The 18412-nt window shown below is 41.5% G+C and overlaps 1 protein-coding gene and 1 long non-coding RNA gene across 2 annotated transcripts in view; one reads left to right on the top strand and one right to left on the bottom strand.

Annotated features, from left to right (window-relative positions):
* MICU2 (mitochondrial calcium uptake 2) overlaps positions 1-8181 on the bottom strand; it is a 136492-nt gene extending 128311 nt beyond the window's left edge. The window contains exon 1 of the mRNA XM_021379537.1: positions 7951-8181. Within this exon, the coding sequence (XP_021235212.1) occupies positions 7951-8181 (231 nt within the window). The remainder of the gene's footprint in view (positions 1-7950) is intronic.
* Positions 8298-16990, top strand: LOC110389319. The gene is made up of 2 exons (XR_002433142.1): positions 8298-8432; positions 16250-16990. It is a non-coding gene; the product is annotated as an uncharacterized LOC110389319 (long non-coding RNA).

The following is an 18412-nucleotide window of genomic DNA, read 5'->3' as shown; positions in this document are numbered from 1 at the left end:
TTGCTGAGAAACTTTCATATGGAAATGTCTTGCTATACCAAGTTTAAATGAAAAGAGTTTGCAGAGCTTAAAAAAAACTGTCAGTCAAATACGGAAAAAATAGGAGCTTGCACTGCCAGATAATTTGGTGGAGGGCTAGAAAGAACTAATCTCAGACAAAGTAAGTCACAGCACAAGAAAAGCATCTGCACATTGTAGGGCTCACCCAGCTAAGCACCAATGGAATCTGCACGCTGTCTAAGTAGCTCTATTTCCATTACTCAGTTGTTTCTCACGTGCTTATAAACATCCCAGGCCCAACCACAGAACCAGAACATGAAAGACTACGTTTCTCCCACTGCTAACTTCATACTAAAACATGGCCACATGTAACTGCAACAATTTATTTTTTTTAAAGTCTTCCTCTAAATTGCATTAGTGGCACAAACATTTCAGGAAGAGAAACCAGATCTTGCACTCATCTTGAAGCACTGACACAAATGTTTATGCTCTCTGACAGACACACATCAGCACTTAAAACGAATTAATTTATTAAATTCCCAGGATGTTTTAACTGTGGACACAACACACTGCAAAATTACAGAAAAGCTGCTCATAAGTGGAGAGGGATCTCAAAAAGAACAACTAAGCATTAAGAATGAGAAGTCCATCTAATGTGAACAACTAAAGCACATACCAATTCTTCTCACTTGTTCCCTATGAAAAAATCTAGATTATATAATAATGCCTTACACTAAATACAAGTTTCTAAACAGCTGGGGGTGTTGGTCAATGCTCAGCTGAACACGAGCCAGCAGTGTGCCCAGGTGGCCAAGAAAGCCAATGGCATCCTGGCTTGTATCAGCAGTAGTGCAGCCAGCAGGAGCAGGGAGGTGAGGCTGACCCTACCTCTCCACAGCCTCCTTTCTGGCAGTTGCAGAGAGCAATAAGGCCTCCCCTGAGCCTCCTCTTCTCCAGGCTGAACAATCCCAGTTCCCTCAGCTGCTCCCCATAGGACTTGTGCCCCAGACCTTTCACAGTTTTACTGCTCTTCTCTGAACACACTCCTGTTGCTTTAAATTTTGCAATTTCTGTTCTCTATGTTGAGTCCTCCCTATAGCTCTCAGTCTAAATACTTTTAGGTCTTTAGTGCTCTTTCAAGTAAAGTTTCTTAAATAGAAGAGAGCCTAACTTCATTATTATCATGCTATTATATTTATTTTTTAGCATTGTATTTGCACAGCATTTTAAGTATGTGTTATACATGTGCAAAATGTATATATTTACAAATATATGCATAAAATATAATGTAAGCATATATATGCATATAGCTTTATATGCAGCTCAGCATTTAACATTGCACCATAATTTAATACATCATTAACATAAAACGGGAGTGTCTCCAACAGTAGACCTCATCAAAGGAAATGTCTAATGTATATAAAAAAAGGAAAGACTAAGAAAACATGACTTCTGGAAATACTGACTTCCTTCAGTTCATATCAATTTTTTGTCTATGCTAGAGATAGTCTGCAGTTTTTGGAGGTTGACTAAGGACTTTCTCAGCTGATTTGGCAAAGAAGCAAGAAAGGGATCAGTGCAGATAAGACAGCATTTATTAGCTACATCTGCTACAACTGCTTTATATAGACTTCATCACTGCAAGACAGTCACTCTTGAAATTTCTCCTACGCTGAATGGGACACAAACCTTGAGGAACTAATTTAAATGCTGCCTTGGTGTTTCAGGCTGGCAACGTTCCCTTCCCTTATCTTCCAGCTCACAGAGCACTGACAACCGTCAGGAGCAACAGGAAGGAGACACAGCCTGCTGTATGTACATGATTCATGTCCTTTTCTCTGTTATTATAGCTTATTTTAAGCAGTTTTTTTCTGGAATATTATTCAAACAAAATGAAGCCTACTTATGTTAAGTATCATAATTATAAGAACCACAGCAACAGGAAAATCAGACGACATTACAAAGTATGAAAATGAATGACCTGGAAGTACCCAGCGCAGGAAATAAGAAGTCCACTGCCCGAACAGCCCCAATGCTATTGTTACAGCATCTTTCTCCAAATTTCACTGGTGACAGCTGATGAAAGATAGTTAAATTTTAACCTTGACCCCAAAGATTACACTTGATGTGTTGTTTTAGTATCAATGAAGACACCTGTACAAAGAATCTCTGTGCATACTGAGAAGGGAATAAATGTAAATAATTTCAAAGCCAAAAACTTCAGGATATAAATATCCCACGCTCAAAAGGCTGAAATGGATACCATATATTTAAAGTTGTGAAACAAATGTACATCCATAAGTAATATCTAAGTCTATAATTAATTATAACATCATGGCCCTACAGATTCCATACTCCCTATATCACATTCTATTTTGGGCACACAACATGACAATGCCTGTATGCCACTAATGCGGAGAACGATGTTTGTGATATATTTAATAGCTCAGTTATTGATTTAGACCGCTTAGCCGACACCTGATATGGACAGTATTTCCATAACACAGAGAAATACAGAATTAAACAAGAGGTAGCTAGGGTTACTCTATTTGGCTGCACAAGAGAAACACTTGAGAAAGGCTGAAGTATCTTTCAGGGGAAAAAAACAGCAGAGAACAGGGATGGCTGAGCTGCTAATACAATTCCAAACAGCTTTCCTTTTAGGTGAGATTCACATATTTATTGACACTTAATTACTAGAGCAATGTTGTTTTAAAAGGCATTTTAGAATATGCTATTAACTGAAATTTATTCATTCTAGATGAATTAAGAGGTAATGTTAATTAGGAGGTAATATCTTGATGTTATCAAGATACTTACAGGCACAAAACCAAACCAAGTCTAGATGCCCAGGAGAGGAAAAACCTTCATACAGTCACATGATACACCAGAGTAAGAAGACATATGCAGGAACTGTGTTCAAATGCCTTACGTAGGCACAGACTACTGATATCCCAGATAAGTAATGACCAACTGACTACCCATTTCCTTTCAAAAACAGAAAGATTTCATCATGAGCTAAAGCCTCATCATGATCTAAGACAATATGCCATGTAATATTGATCAGGATAGTAAATACAGCAGTAAAGATACAGCGGTAAGTACAACAGGAAGCTGATAGAGGGATGCTACCCGTGCTGACGAGAACACTGCCTGTGCTCACTGTGCATCCACAAAAGGCTCTCCCAGCCCTGGGCACTGCTGTAAAGAAACACGAGCGCTTCAGAAATGTTTGTAGCAAACCTGGAGCCCACCTGAAGGCTGCTGGCTTTGCCAGTGTTTCAGTGGGAAGATGTCAAGGCACCACCTTAGGGATAGATTATAATTATAATCTTTACTTAAAGAGGCTCCAAGTCACTGCAGTAATGGTAATTTCCATCATTTTTATATAGCCCTGTTTCATTGGATAGATTTTATTAAGCATTGACAATCCAACCGTGTGGTCAGGCTTCCACCAGCTGAATTGAAGCAGGAGGCTTCCCTGAGGTCTGCAAACTATCACCGAGAAGCATATTTGACTTGGATTAAAAATCTTTGCATGAATATTTTATCAAGGCATTATGCTGCACACTTCTATTTCTTAGTTTTATTCTGTGTGCATGCCAGTCAGCTATTATACGTGCTACTGCATTTGCATTCTCAATTTCTAATCAAATAAAGACCCAAAAACAAACGCTTCTTAGGACACAAAAACTATGCTAGGATCATTGATCAAACAAAGGCAAGCAATTTGGTTTTTATTTTTTATGTCAGAGTAAGCGCAAGAACCTTCTTGTCTATTTCTCAGATTAGGCTGTACACATTCACTCTGATTTTATTTTAGAACCAGATTCCTCCAGGCAATTCCATACATCACTACAAATCCTTATGCAATTGTATCCAGAGTTCTATATTTATCAAGATACATCATCTTAACAGCAACATTCTTCCTTTGCATGAACCAGTCTTTTAAATCAGATCGCAATGAAACCCCCACTAAAATTCCCACTCCAGCAAGATTTGCCAGCAAGCCTCTCTGTTTAAAGCACCTACATGTGAATTACAACCAAAGAGTGGTTCCGACAAAGAAATATGCTATTTTTTTTTTCCTATTTGGTGACTGAATTCAAATGATGCACATATACATTCTATCTGCCAATACCGACAACCTTCTATATGCAGCTGTTACACACATTGTACCTTCCTAGACATAAACTATTAAAAAAACCCTAGAAATATAGCGAGTGAGGAGCTGTGGGCTAAAAGCTGTATAAATGGATCTTAAGTCAAAGTGGTCCAGGGTACACAGCATACATAAAAATCATCAAAACCTGAGAGCAATGTACTTCTTCCTTCTACTGCTCTAACAAAACTGCATCAAATAATTTAAACAGAGAGCTGCTTTTGACATGCATGCAACTGATGTCCTTTGGAAGCACGTGACGGGAGGTGACAATACCGTCATGCTGTATTCATGTACATGTTGGAATTGACTAATCAAGTAAAAATAAGCTAAAAAGGTAACATACTTGAGGCTGACATTAGTTTGCAAATCACCTATTGATTTGGACTGGAAACTTCACCCAAGTGAAAACCAAACACAGTGTACCAGAACCTGTCTGAAACAGAACCATCTCGGCACTGAGCTGTTTGGAGACTCAAAGCAGGACCAAGAAACACAGAGATTATCTCAGAGCTTTCAAAGCCATTTTTATCAGCTGCCAAGTTTGGAAGCCCAAAGGACTTCTACCACAACCCTGACAAAGTTTGAGCTCTATTTGATTTAAGCAGTCCCCATAGTTTATGCTATGAACTGTGGCACTCTCTATGGCCCCCAGATTGGTGGAGAGGCCCCCGTGGAAAGTTTTGTCTTTACTGCAGTGTCAGAACCAAGAGCATCATCCCAGAACAAAACTGCTGTTCAGGGAATCCTTCACATTATTCTACATTTTTAAAACAGTGTCAGGCAATAGTTCCAAAAAGACGTTTTGTGGTAGTTACACAGGCAGCCCAAGAATGGTCAAGTTTTGATCAGTACAGATATTTTACAATTGTTCAAAATAAGAGTTTTTCTGCAACACTGAATCACCATTGCCATGCATGTCTTCTCTTAGCAATTGCTAACATCAGAAAACTGGAGGAGGGTGAAACACTCCATACAGCTTAACACAGTTCAAAAATATTACTGGACATTCTTCCCCCCTCCTCCTTCAAATATATAATCTATTTTCTGGTTCAATAAACACATTTTAAATAAAATGAGAATTTCATAAATATCAGACACTAAAAAGGTACAAGTGGTTTATCTTCCATTGTTAAAGCAGCAGAATTCTCTCAAAATTTTCAGTATGATCAAACACAATTCATGTGCTGCTTAAGACCACCAGGATGGGAATTGAGTTTCTTGTCACCTGGAAGAACCATATCACATTGCTGGTACAAGTCCACCAATGGAAGGAAGAGAAATAATGGCTACAATCACATAACAGAAACCAGTAAAAAAAAAAAAAACAGAAGAATGCTGCTGGTTAAGTTCACAGAATGGCTGAGCCTGGAAGGGATCTATGGAGGTCAAGTTTAATCACCAGCTCATGCTTCTAGAATCCTAGGAAAAGGATGCTGTAACAGTCACCTCTGTGGGCACCAAACAGACAGGACTTCGCACGCTGTAGTATTTCATACAAGTACTGGTAATAACTTTACTCTCATTTGGAAACAGTGACAGACTGTAGCACAGAATGCTACATTCTACAGAGAGGGCAATCTCTCCAGGGTGAATCAAATCGTGTTATTGTTTCTGAAACCAGGAACTAAACATGTCCATTAAACCCTCAGCTGGGGTAGATGCTGCCTCTGGCAGCTTGGTGCTGCTCAGAGCTGCCTTGCCATTTGTAGTAGAGCACGAGAGGGAAGCTACAGTCCTTTGGCAAATTCCCAACACAGATGGCACAGTTTCCTGATGTGAGCCATCCCGAATTCACTTGCACGCTCTGCGCTGTGTACTTGATGCTTGACCCTGATAAGGACTACTCAGGTAGTAGAGACTGCAAAGCTGACCGGTGATAACAGCATTCCAACAGCTTTAGGACATGTAATGCCACTTCAGTATCACAAATGTATCACAAGTTATGACACAATGCTGCATGTCTGATCAAGGTTCCCAATCACACATCATTCTGTCAATGGAATTATGGAAAAGCAACTTATGAAGCACCACTGCAGCGCACAGTGCAGCACGCATGCTTTTGACCCAGTTAAGGAGGGCAAAAAGTGTTTCCTCTGTTGTCCCAACTGACGCTTTCAGCAAACTTCAACAAAATCAACATTCTAAGTCACACTGGCAGAACGAAGGCTCTCATCATCACCACCACCACCACCTGACCCCTTATAAAAGCTGATAGCTCCTTTCAGTTGGAAAAACAGATCCAGGTTTTCCCAGCATAGGCTCTATCAGCTTCACTGACAAATAGGAAGTGTAGATAAATTTAGAGCCTGATATCTACACAGATTGAGGAAAAAAAAAAAAAAGAAAAAGATTACATTGCTTTTGCTATAACATTTTTGTACAGTAGAGAGTTCCCATCATAAGTAAGGACATACGCCAATAGATGCCTTATACCTTTCTAAACAGTCGGTCAGCAAACATAGAGAAAGAAAATAACTTTGTAAATCATGTATAAAGCTGAAAATGTCCTAACTAGTTTGATGGAGACTAGTTGGACACTAATGGCAAATACAAACACCTACAAAGTTCAGCTACATAAACTAAATGAATAATAAGAAGCCACCAACTGCAACTGAACCGCTTCAAACAAATGCAGCACACTGCTTTGGTTCTGTCACTGTGCTAAATATAATATACTGCTGGCTCTATACAGTGTGGAGATGCATTTCCAATAGGGTTTATAGGGGAACGGTGGAAACCTTTCTCATGGGGAGCTACATCCAGAAAACCAACATTTTAACACGTGCTGTTCAAGGGACTAACACAATCTATTTTAGAAACAGGCACACACACACAAAAGAGTTTTCTATAAAGCAGCAGCTTAGAATTTCTCCACAATTAAGACTTCAATATCAAAAAGCAAATCACTCCTTGTTCTTCACTTAAGAATGCTTCAGGTTGGTATTCAGCTGTCTGAAGTTCTGCCTGTTCACACAATCCACTGAATGCTTCCTCAGTCCTCCAGACAGAAGCAGTAAACAGCAATACATGTGCACACTAACTTCCCTCACTCCACCTAAAACCTGATTTCCTCTCTTGAGGAAGGATGGGGAAAAAGTTCACTACCTAGACAAGAAGAGCAACAGTAGGAAGCATCGCTGTGTTTTGGAACTTGTGGTAATTATTTTGTAAACGGTGCAAATAGTTCAGGAGCCCAACCTGCATGGTATTCATACTCCAAGGCAAAGTACATCTCAACATTCACTGCCAGGTCTTGAGCAAATCAACCAGATGCCATCCTACTTACTGTGTATCACGCATTTCAGATTAAGTATAAAAGATGGAAGTGCTAGTTTGTGAAATATTCTTTGTTAATGGGAAGAGAGTTATCCTACTGGCTCACAGAGCTCGAAGCGAGGCCAGGCACGGTAAAAGGAGACGCTTCCAGCACACAGGACAGCTCAGCACAGCCCACACCTCACACAGACTGCGAGAACTCACAACCACCGCGCTGCCGTCGGGGCGGCCGGGCACCCGAGCAGCGCTAAGGCAAAAATCCACTGCAGAAAAGGACCAAACGCTCATTAACGAAGCGGGGCCGGGATCAGCTCGAGCGAAAGACCACCGCCCCGCCCCGCCGCCCGCATCCCCTGCCCGACCCAACAGCCGCAGCCCCAGGGACCCCCGCCCCCCCGAGGCCGCCCCTCCGCGCGCAGCGCGGCCTCCCCCGTGCCCCGACGCCCTCCCGAGGCGCCCCCGAGCTGCGGGGCCCGGCACCCCTGCCGCCTCCTGGAGCGGCCACTCACCTGAGCCAGGACGGTGAGGAACGCGCCCGACCCCGGCCACCCCCAGCCGCCGTAGCACGCCGCCACCGAGCCTCCCCCGAGCAGGGCGGCAGCAGCGGCCACCCTCCAGCCGGGCGGGCGCCGCTGACTCCGGGCGGGCCGCGGCCCGAGCAGCCGTCCCCTCAGCAGAGCGCGGACGCCCGCCACCAGCACAGCCCTCCACGCCGCCATCTTCCCGGAAACCGCCGACATGGGGCGCATGCGCGGCGGCCGCACCGGGGCTGCGGGGCGAGCGGGGCTGCGGGGCGAGCGGGGCTGCGGGGCGAGCGGGGCTGCGGGGCGAGCGGGGCTGCGGGGCGAGCGGGGCTGCGGGGCGAGCGGGGCTGCGGGGCGAGCGGGGCTGCGGGGCGAGCGGGGCTGCGGGGCCATGGCGTGCCCGGCGGGACGGGAGCTGCCCGCAGCGCGGGGCGGACGGGCCTGGCGGAGTGGTAACGGAGGAGCAGGTGCGCAGGACATCGGAGTTTGTTTGCTGAAAGCGGGAGCTGGGACTTGCCCGCTCGACGGGATCCCGGCGGCGGAGGGGGTGGCGGGGGCGTGAGATGGGCTGATGGTTGGACTTGATGGTCTTAGAGGTCTTTTCTAACCTCAGTGATTCTATGATTCTGTGACACTGTGGGAAGCTCAGCGGTCAAAGCTGGTCACATCTGGTGGGGCTCTGTCAGTGCTGCAGCATTGAGTCGGTGCTGTGGGTTTTTCTGAGTGCTGGGAACATCATGCGGGGATACTTTGCACTGCTCGTGTGACAGGCATATAGCAGCTGGAACATGAGTGGGTCTGAAACATCCTTGTGGAGTTTCTCATGAGATACAGATGACAGGAGATGTTGCTTATACAAAGTGTCAAGGCAGACCTGGCAGCTGAAGAGCATGACAGATGGAGCTGACCCATGCCATCACTTATGTCAGAGACAACTACTCACCCTAGATTTTTTTACATGTGCTTTGGTCCACTACCACTTCTGTTCTACTGAAATGCTCTAAGCCTTGGCTGGATTGAGCTTGGCATTTGCTATTAATGAGTTGTCAGTCTTATGAGGAGCAGCTGAGGGAACTGGGATTGTTCAGTCTGGAGGAGAGTCAGGGGTGACCTATCACTCTCTACAAATGCCTGAAAGGGGGGGGTGGTGAGGTGGGGGTTGGCCTCAAGTTGTGCCAGGGGAGGGTCAGGTTGGACATTAGGAAAAATTTCTTCTCTGAAAGAGTGGTTAGGTGCTGGAACAGGCTGCCCAGGGAGATGGTGGAGTCACCATCTCTGGAGATGTTCGAGAAATGTGGAGATGTGGTACTGAGGGACATGGTTGAGTGGGGAAATATTGGTTGTAGGTGAGTGGTTGGACTAGATGATCTGGAAAGTCTTTTCCAACCTTGAGGATTCTATACATTTTGTATTGCTTTTTTTCCCAGCAGAAGCCTGTCCTTTTCCACTTAGTCCCAAATACTGCTGTAATCCCTTATTCCTAATAACAAAGCACATTTTTCAATATAAATGGTTGCCAGATGTTTTATAAATAAAAGGTTTATTTTCAGAAGGAGTGGTGAGGCATTGGGACAGGCTACTCGGGGAGGTGGCGGAGTTACCGTCCCTGGAGATTTTCAAGAAGTGATTGGAGATGTGGCACTTAAGGACATGGTTAGTGGGCATGGTGGTATTGGATTGATGGTTGTACTATATGATCTTAGTGGTCTTTTCCAACTGTAAAGATTCTATGATTCTGTGGTTCATATTCCATGATTGGGCCATCTGGGAACTGGTGATGTGGTCACGTGGGAAAGCAGACATCAATTGTAGGTTGGTAGTGCTATGATTCAAGTTTTTGGAGTATTCACCTGGCAGATGTGAAAGTGGAAAAAGCTGGAGAGAGAACTGCTCAGGGTAGTTCTAAATTTAAGGCATTTGGTAGAGAAAATGCAGTTTCCGATTACTTTGGTTAAAAGCCTTCAGAAAGCACTCAGTTTGTTGTAGTAAGCGGTGCCATTCACCTCTTTCTGATATGACAGCAAATATAATGCCAGAGTTACAGACATGGAAACACAGAAATGCCTTTTTGCCTTCTGTCTACTGACAAATGGTGATTACCCTGTGCTAGTAAAGGACTTTTAATTTGCTGTCCTTCCCTGATCTGAACTCAGAGACATGAATTACGTGGTAATTTCAGACATCTAACTAGTGGCATCTCAGAATTTATCCAGACTCCCATTAGCGTGTGTTGTCCATTGAATGTCATTCAGCAACCTGTCTAGGACATCTTCAGGAATGTGCCACCTGAATCCTTAGTGGCACGCAAACTCTTCAAAAACACCTTCTCTGGGGAACATAAATGACTGCTCATTGCAAAATCACCCAGGAGTGCAACATGCAGGGTGAATGGTTTCCATTTCCACGGACTGTAATATACATTGCAAAATCTTTTTTTTATCCCCAGAGACACAGAAAGTAACTCATACAAGAAAATCCTTTCTAATCCCCAGATACTGTAAAACATAGCAGCAAAATCCCTCTGTCATGCACAAAACACATACTGGAAAATCCCACTTCTGCTGCAGAGCAGTAAAACTTACAGCAAATTCCTGTTCCTTGTTTCTATTTCCCTCCAGACAGAGAAAATATTTTCTGTCCCAGCCTTATGATTTGACAGAGTATTTGCACAAACACATTACGAGTACTTCCCTTTCTGTGTCAACCAATAATAAGCACCTCATGGATGCTGGCAACATCCCAGAAGCATTATAAAGGATAGCTGAGAGATTTGAATTAAGAATGCCAGATCCCATGATGTTGAACATATGACTGCATCATAGGTAAGCAGGGTGAGTTCAACACCCTGCCAGGCATCTTCAGTTTTTCTTTGAGAAAGAATGAATAAGTAGGTCATCTGCCTTTCCTTGGATGACGTTCTTGACTGGGATAGACACAGCTGCCGAGTGAAAGGAGAGCTACTCCCCTATGGCTGTAAGCACGCAATGCTGGTGGGGAGGTGAGCTGTCCTTAGCCACCCTGTGTGAGGCATCCTGGAGGAGTGCTCAGCTACTGCTGTGCTCACAAAGCCCATGCTCAATGTTGCAGTAACCAGGCTCCTGTGTTCTACGTGCTAGAATGTATGCCTAAGTAGCCAGAAAGGCTATGAAGAGGTAGTCCTGTTTCACCTGGTGCAGTATCAGTACAGGATGGTTTGTGTCGGAAAGCGAAGGTCCATAAAAATTACGCTGACTATCTGGTAAACATAACAGGAATTTCATCAGAGGTGATAAATGTCATCAACTACTATGACCTGCAGCACTTACATTTTACTTCAGAGGCTTTCTTTCCCACCCTGCACAGTTTTCTCTTCCTTGGCTTTCACAAGCAGCAATCACGACGTTTAGCAAGCTTTACCCATCTTTATGACAAGCGCTTTCTACATGTTGGCTTCAGACTTCCTTCTAGAGATGTTTGCATTGATGAAAATTTTCAAAAGCAAATGAAAAGCCTAATTAAATATTTTCTTAAATGCTTAAGGATGTAATTTTCCTGTAAGATTCAATGCTCTACTGAATTGTAATAGAGCAATACTAAAATGCAGTTATTGCTTAATAGGCATAATGAGCATAATGTGTAATCACATCAACAAATGAACACATACTACCACGAAACAAAGCCCATGGGACTCCTCTGATACTTACGAAATCATTTCTGACATAAACTTCATTTTCTTCCGTGATTTTATAACAAAGTGAAGTGTAAAAATAACAAAGTAAGCCTGCAGCTTCGCATCCCTGAACATCCACCTCCACGTCTCAGTGTCTTTTAAGAGCGTTAGGCCAGGTTCCAGCATGGATTCAGTCTCTGTTAGAACTCCAATCCCCTCAAGAGCATTAGGCTTAGCGCCAGCATTCATTTACTGTTGTAACGGCTTAAATTAACTCCTGTTAATTCAAGCCTTTCTTACTATTTTAGATAGAATAAGAGTTGAGAGATGGATTCAGTCTTCCAGTCTGAGGGCCACCCATCTTGCCAGTCTGTCTCTGGAGATTTCAAATGCTGTGTAAAAGGGGCCAGGGAGGAGGGATGACCAGCCACTTGTGAATGGAGGGGGGGGGCTGAGAAGCCCCCCTTCATATATGTGGTCTCATTTCAGGTGAAAAGGCATGGGGATGGTCTGATTTATTTACCATGTGTGCTATTTGACAGCAAGTGCCAACCAAAGGTAAGATTTTAGTAGGCTAAGCACTGTGCTAGTGATATTTGGGGTACTTCTTTCCTGGAGGAGCTGAGCAGACAAGACTGAAAGACAGGAAATATCTCAGCTTTATTTTGTGAGTGAAGAACTGGAGCATGGATTAAATTCTGCCCGAAGTCAGACGGAAGACTTGAAACAGAAGGTCTCACAATCCCAGGCCTTCAAAATAACACCGGTCCATTTAAGAATATCACTTCTATTTTATTTTAACAGAAGTGAGAGCAATTTGTCTGCCTATGATGACAAGGAAAACACTCAAAATCAGGTAGGGATATAAAGACAACAAAGACAAATTCTGTTGAAAGTAATAAGATAGTCCTTGCACACGTTGAAAACTAGAAAGTGATTGGATTAAACTAGACAATCTTTGAAGCTGACCAGCTGACATCTTGATCTCTACCCAGAGTCTCAAAGGTTCAGTACCAAAGTTGTTTACTGTGAAGGCTGGGAGGAGATTTCAGGGATTTCCAAAAGCACTTTGTACACTAGAGAGACTATTATTCCATCATGCCTACTCATTCCCCTTCCAAAGCAAATAAAGAATAAGTTGAAATCAGTTTCAGGGAAGCTAAAATATCCTCCTGTGGTGAAGAAGCCCAGGGATGACATTGTGCTGTTTGTTTACAGAAAGTCCAGTTATTTCATAGGATTTGGAGATGATGGAAATTGACCTCACTACCAGACAGTCAACATTCATGCACTAGTAAGGATGAGAATAAATGCGATTTTGTGGCTAGATAACACCATTCGGCTCATAAGTAAGAGTTTACAGCAATTATTGCATTTAGGGGCTAGGGTGTAAATATTGTGTGATTTCAAATATTTTCAACTCACTAAACTTAAAAGTGTATCATGATAGAGACCATTTGAAAGGAAAAGAATTAAAATTAATGTGGGATTTTGAAGGTGCATTAATTTGGCATGTCCCCAAATACCCCTCATAATGCTGCCATATGTAATGAGTTCCCTCAGACTTCAAAACTACTTTTTAAGTCTAGTTGAAAATCAGAAGAAAAACAAGTTGAAAAAGCATGGTCAGCAGGTTGGGGGAGGTGATCCTCCCTCTCTACTCTGCCCTGGTGTGGCCACATTTAGAGTACTGTGTCCAGTTCTGGGCTCCCCAGTTTAAAAGACAGGGATCTCCTAGGAGTCCAGCAGAAGGCCACAAAGATCATTAGGGGCCTGGAGCATCTCCCGTATGAGGAAAGGCTGAGTAACCTGGGTCTGTTCAGCCTGGGGAAAAGAAGACTGAGAGGGGATCTGGTAAATGCTTATAAATATCTAAAAGGAAGTGGGAGGCAAATGGATGAGACCAGGCTCTTCTTGGTGGTGTGTAGTGGTAGGACAAGGAGTAATGGCCTAAAACTTGCACATAGGAGGTTCCATACTAACATACGGAAGAACTTTTTTACAGTAAGAGTGACAGAGCACTGGAACAGGTTGCCCAGAGAGGTTGTGGAATCTTCTTCTATGGAGATACAAGGCCTATCTGCATGCCTACCTGTGCGACCTATTGTAGGGAAGCTGCTTTAGCAGGGGAGTTGGACTTGATGATCACTTGGGTCCTTCCAACCCCTGCAATTCTGTGATTCTGTGATTTCTTAAAAGTTAAAAAAAAAAAAGAATTCTGACATTTGAAGATATTAGTGACAAAACTGGAAAGATGTTAAAATATAGTTTCTAAGATGATAGTTACCTTTTCATGATAAAGATTTGATTCATAAAAGAAATGGTATGTAGACTGCTGAAATAATGCTTTTACGTGAATAAAACCAGAGCAGGTCAAAACTAATACTCTTAGTAAAGCAATGTACATATCTTGGTGCAAGTGCATTCACTGTGACTCTGCAACTTAGGTTGGTGAAAAAGTAGGCTGGTGAAAAGGTATGTGCCTAACTTTGCACATTTTGTAAAGTTTTGTGGTCTGAATCAAGACTGCTGCTGCATAAAATAAATTGTATACACAAAGCCCTGAAGACTAGGGACTTGCTCACTATTAGGTGAGTGCTGTGATACGGCTGCTCCTTCATCTTTCAGTGAGAAGATCCCATGGCACTTTTGCAACAGTAATAGAAGTCTCACAGTCCCTTGAAAACACTTTTAAGTAATGGAATTACATTATGTACCTTAGTGGTTAGTATTTTCCTCGTGGTTCCAGATTAGTAAATTGTACTTCATTTTTCTTTCAAATGTTTTTTTTGGTAGTGTTCACAGCATGGATTTAAAAAGATAAACCCATATCTAGCTGAAATGATCAAATTTGGACTTTTTACACATATCTTTATATTCATAGCCACATTTTTAGACACATCTATAGACATATATATGCTTTTTGCATATAATACTTTAGTTATTGGATTTCCTGAAATATTATTACCAGTGCTTTCCATGTAAATACAAATTTTTATTGTAGAGACATTACTGTATTTCAGAGAGCACTTCTTTTCTCTTTTGTTCTCTGAAATCAGTGTGAGCATTCCCATCAGTTTAATTATACCAGTATTTCACCTTAAGTTTTATGGGAAGAGTTGTAGCAATAGCTATAGTTAAGGTTGCCTAACACTTTCTGTTGTATAGATTCTGTACATGAGACGAGAGAGAGTACAATAAAACAAGTCAAGATTAGCAAAGTTAATTTTATCTGGGTTACTTCAAAAACCAGGAAGATTTATTAGGGACTCACTCTTGTATTTTTGAGTGCAATTTGACTGATATAATTTTAAATAATTATTGTTATGTAGTTCAAAAAGATGTTGAAGAGATTACTTCACAGTGTTATTAAAGAAACAAATAGAGAATTATCAGTATTTTAACCTATAAAATATTTTAAAAATACATGTTTCTGAAAATGTTAAAGAAGCATCATATACCTTCTTGTTTTTCCCGGACCACTGCCTAAGGCTAGTATTAGCAACACTTTGTACAACCACTATAATTTATTAATTAAAGTTATCTAAAATTATAACATCTTTAATACTGCAGAAGATGGTGAAGTATATATAATTATTTCTTTGAAAAAGAAAGATATTATAAAATTTTAAATTACTGTTTTCTGTAACGTATGCCATTATTTCAAGTAGTGTTTACTTCTCTTGCTCAGAATACTATATATGATGTTTGATTACACCTGTTTTTGTATAATAGGAAGAAGGATTATTTTCCAAATATTTGTCTTTGATAGCATAGTAGCTAAAAGTAGTATAGGATCTGATCTAGGCTAGGAGCACTGGCACGTGTGTGTGGTAGACATAGACCTTCACCATAAAAGGTTCTGAGATCCTTTCATAGAAATTTGGAAGTCCTAATCCAAAGTTCATTGTGGCTGGCAGCTTCATTCTGTTTCCATTGATGTCTGCCTTTTGGCTATTATGGAATTGAAAAGCAGCTGCACTATTTGTATAAATAACATGAGCGGTCTTTGTATATTTACTAGTAAAGGGATCCTTAGTCTGCAGCTACATCAAAAGGGACTGCAAGGCCACTCACAAGGCATGATAGTAATAAAAATCCTGCAGAAGCTGTAGATGAAGCTGCTGTTTGGAGAATGGCCCCCACCTGGCTCCTTTCAGACAGGAGTTGGCTGAAGTCAGGAGAGCACCTGAGTGCACCCAGCGTGGACTTCTAGTCTGGTACCAGACTCCATCTGGAACAGCATCTGAATTGCTTGTGTGCAAGGAGGCAAACTATACTGACAGCAGGATGCCAAGATACACAGATGGGCTCATGTTTATAATGCATGGGGTGATCTCATATTCACATAGCATTCACAGAGTTTATGGTCTCATGTTTATGTGGCTTGGGTATAGCTTCTATCTGTCTGATCTGGAATGGAGAAATTTAGTTGGAGCAGTCCAGAGTGCAGCCAGGGCACCTGTATGATGCCCTGTTGTTGTTTCTGTGGAAATAAATAGGAGGTATTACTTTTGGAGCGACCTGTGTACTTGAGAGGCTCCTTACCATGCTATAGACTGCTCTGAAGCTTAGTTGAGTGGCAGGTTGTGTGAGGGGGTCTAATGAAAGCAAGCTGTTTATTGTTCTCCACAGCAGCAAAACATACATCTGTATTGACTGAGAGGAACAGAGGTCTGCCTGCAGCATCCCACTTCATAAGCGATGAGAAGGTCCAGTAGGCTGTGGCACAAGTGGAAGACTGAGGACCAGCAGAGCCTATAGGCCAACTACTGGAAACCAGGGACTGTCCATGGCATGATCTTATTCCAAATTTACTTAGGACAGCTGTCCTTTACACTTGATAACATTCTGGCACCCCAAAGAGCCAAGTACTCTTATCAGACCTGAATGGAGGAAGTGGAAACCAAGTTTGAAGGATAAGTATTGCATTATTATATTGAATAAGCTATAGGTTAGCAATTATTACATATTGAATGGGATCTAAATTACTTAATGCCCATGCAATCTGTTTTCTTCTCCTTTTAGTTACTCTGTTCCTTAGTTTATTTTTATATACTCTCTGTTTTCAAGTGGGTTATATGTATTCTGTAAAAAGATTGCCGATGACCAGAAGCTCAACCTCATGTGGTAGCTGGGGATGTACCAGACTCCTTGCAGAGAGAGTGAGAAAAGGGGGGCTGCTCGGAAGGGTTGGGGTACCTCATCAGGAACCAAGTATTATAGCATCTGTGAAGGGTTAATGACAGAGTTGGAAATAATCCTTGAAGACAAAAGCTATTTGTAAAAATATTTTCTGCAAATATTATTGCATTACTTGGATGTTTTTCAGTTGATCATTTATTACTTTTTTAAAAATAAAATTTCTGCTTTATTGATCTTTTGGAGTCTACATTTGGCTTCTGAGTATGTCTATGTCTGTATTCTGCTACTGCTCATCTATCTGCTGATATTCAACTTACCTTTAATTTTTTAAATTTTCTCATCTATAACTCCACTGATTCTAATTTGTTGTAACTTGTATTTTGAAAAGTCTACAAGTTTAAGAAAGAGATAGGAGCTTTTAAGCAAGAAATACATTCACACTTCCTGCGTCTGCTTCCTGAAGTGATTCAGGAACTACCCTAAGTAAACTCTGAGCTGTTTCCAGGTATTTCACATATCTTTGACTCATGGAGGATAGAAGAGACAGCTGAAGACTGGGAAAAAAAAACAAAAAAAAGAAATGTCACAGACACAGATAGATCTATCATAATAACTCTTAGAAAAATGAGTGGAAGAGTACCCAAGCAATTTTAATTAAGTAGCCTAACTAAATTCCTGGGTTTTGGAAAAAAAGATAACCAGTTTCTAAGTGCCTAGAACATGATAAGTCGATAAAAACTTGCTGACATGCCTCTGTCAGCTACATGTGATGTCAAACCAAACTAACATCCTTCTTCTACATATTACCTACTAGACACAGATGAAGCAGTAAATATTACTCCAATCCCTGTAGTTACTTGTAAGTAACTAAAGAAGCACATCCTAGATAAAATCACAAGAAGGTGAGGATAGAGGAGGACAACTGATCAGCAATACTACTTTTGAAAAGCAGCTATGGGTTGCTGACAGTTTGAGATTGCATTTAGGTAGGCTTTAGGGATTTGGTGACAATTCTCTTCAATGTGACAGGATGATTTTTTTTTTATGTCAAGCTTTCTATCTAACTGGCATAAATAAAAAGTGCTGTAATTCTAGGTCATGTACAAACAGAAGTGATGCATCTTGTTTCAGGTGATTAAGTCCTGGGTCAGAGGATGAGAGTGCCATTCTTTGTGCTGTAGGTTGCTACTAGTTTATCTCCTGAGTTCTTTAAATGTGTCATTAAAGTCCTCTGCCTGCCTTCTCCAATGAGTCTTGGTGTTAAAGCATCGATACTGTAAAATATACTACCATGTTATTGTATCGGTAATAATATTATATGTTAAGCCTGTAAATACAAACTACGTGTATATTGTAAACAGCATATTTCTTTCTGGAAAATGTGAAAACTTGCAAGATGTTTACTTGCAAAAGTTGTCTTGCCTAGTTTCTCCATACTTGATGTTAATCTGCCCTTGACAGCTATTAAAGTAGAAATTACTGCCACTGTATTGCACAAAAGCAGAGATTCTGCAATTGTGAATTTAATGTAGTTTGGAATACTTTGTAGACTTCAGAGTCAGACACATTTTCCCCATCACCCAAATTATTTTAAATTGCAAGTAAAGTTTTGCAAAGCTGTTACCATTATTTTCTCAGTTCACCTAAGCTGTT

The sequence above is a fragment of the Numida meleagris genome, chromosome 1 (genome assembly GCF_002078875.1).
Source record: "Numida meleagris isolate 19003 breed g44 Domestic line chromosome 1, NumMel1.0, whole genome shotgun sequence".
Classification (NCBI taxonomy): Eukaryota; Metazoa; Chordata; class Aves; order Galliformes; family Numididae; genus Numida; species Numida meleagris.
Note: the sequence above shows the minus strand (reverse complement) of the source record. Positions and strands in the feature narration are given on the sequence as shown.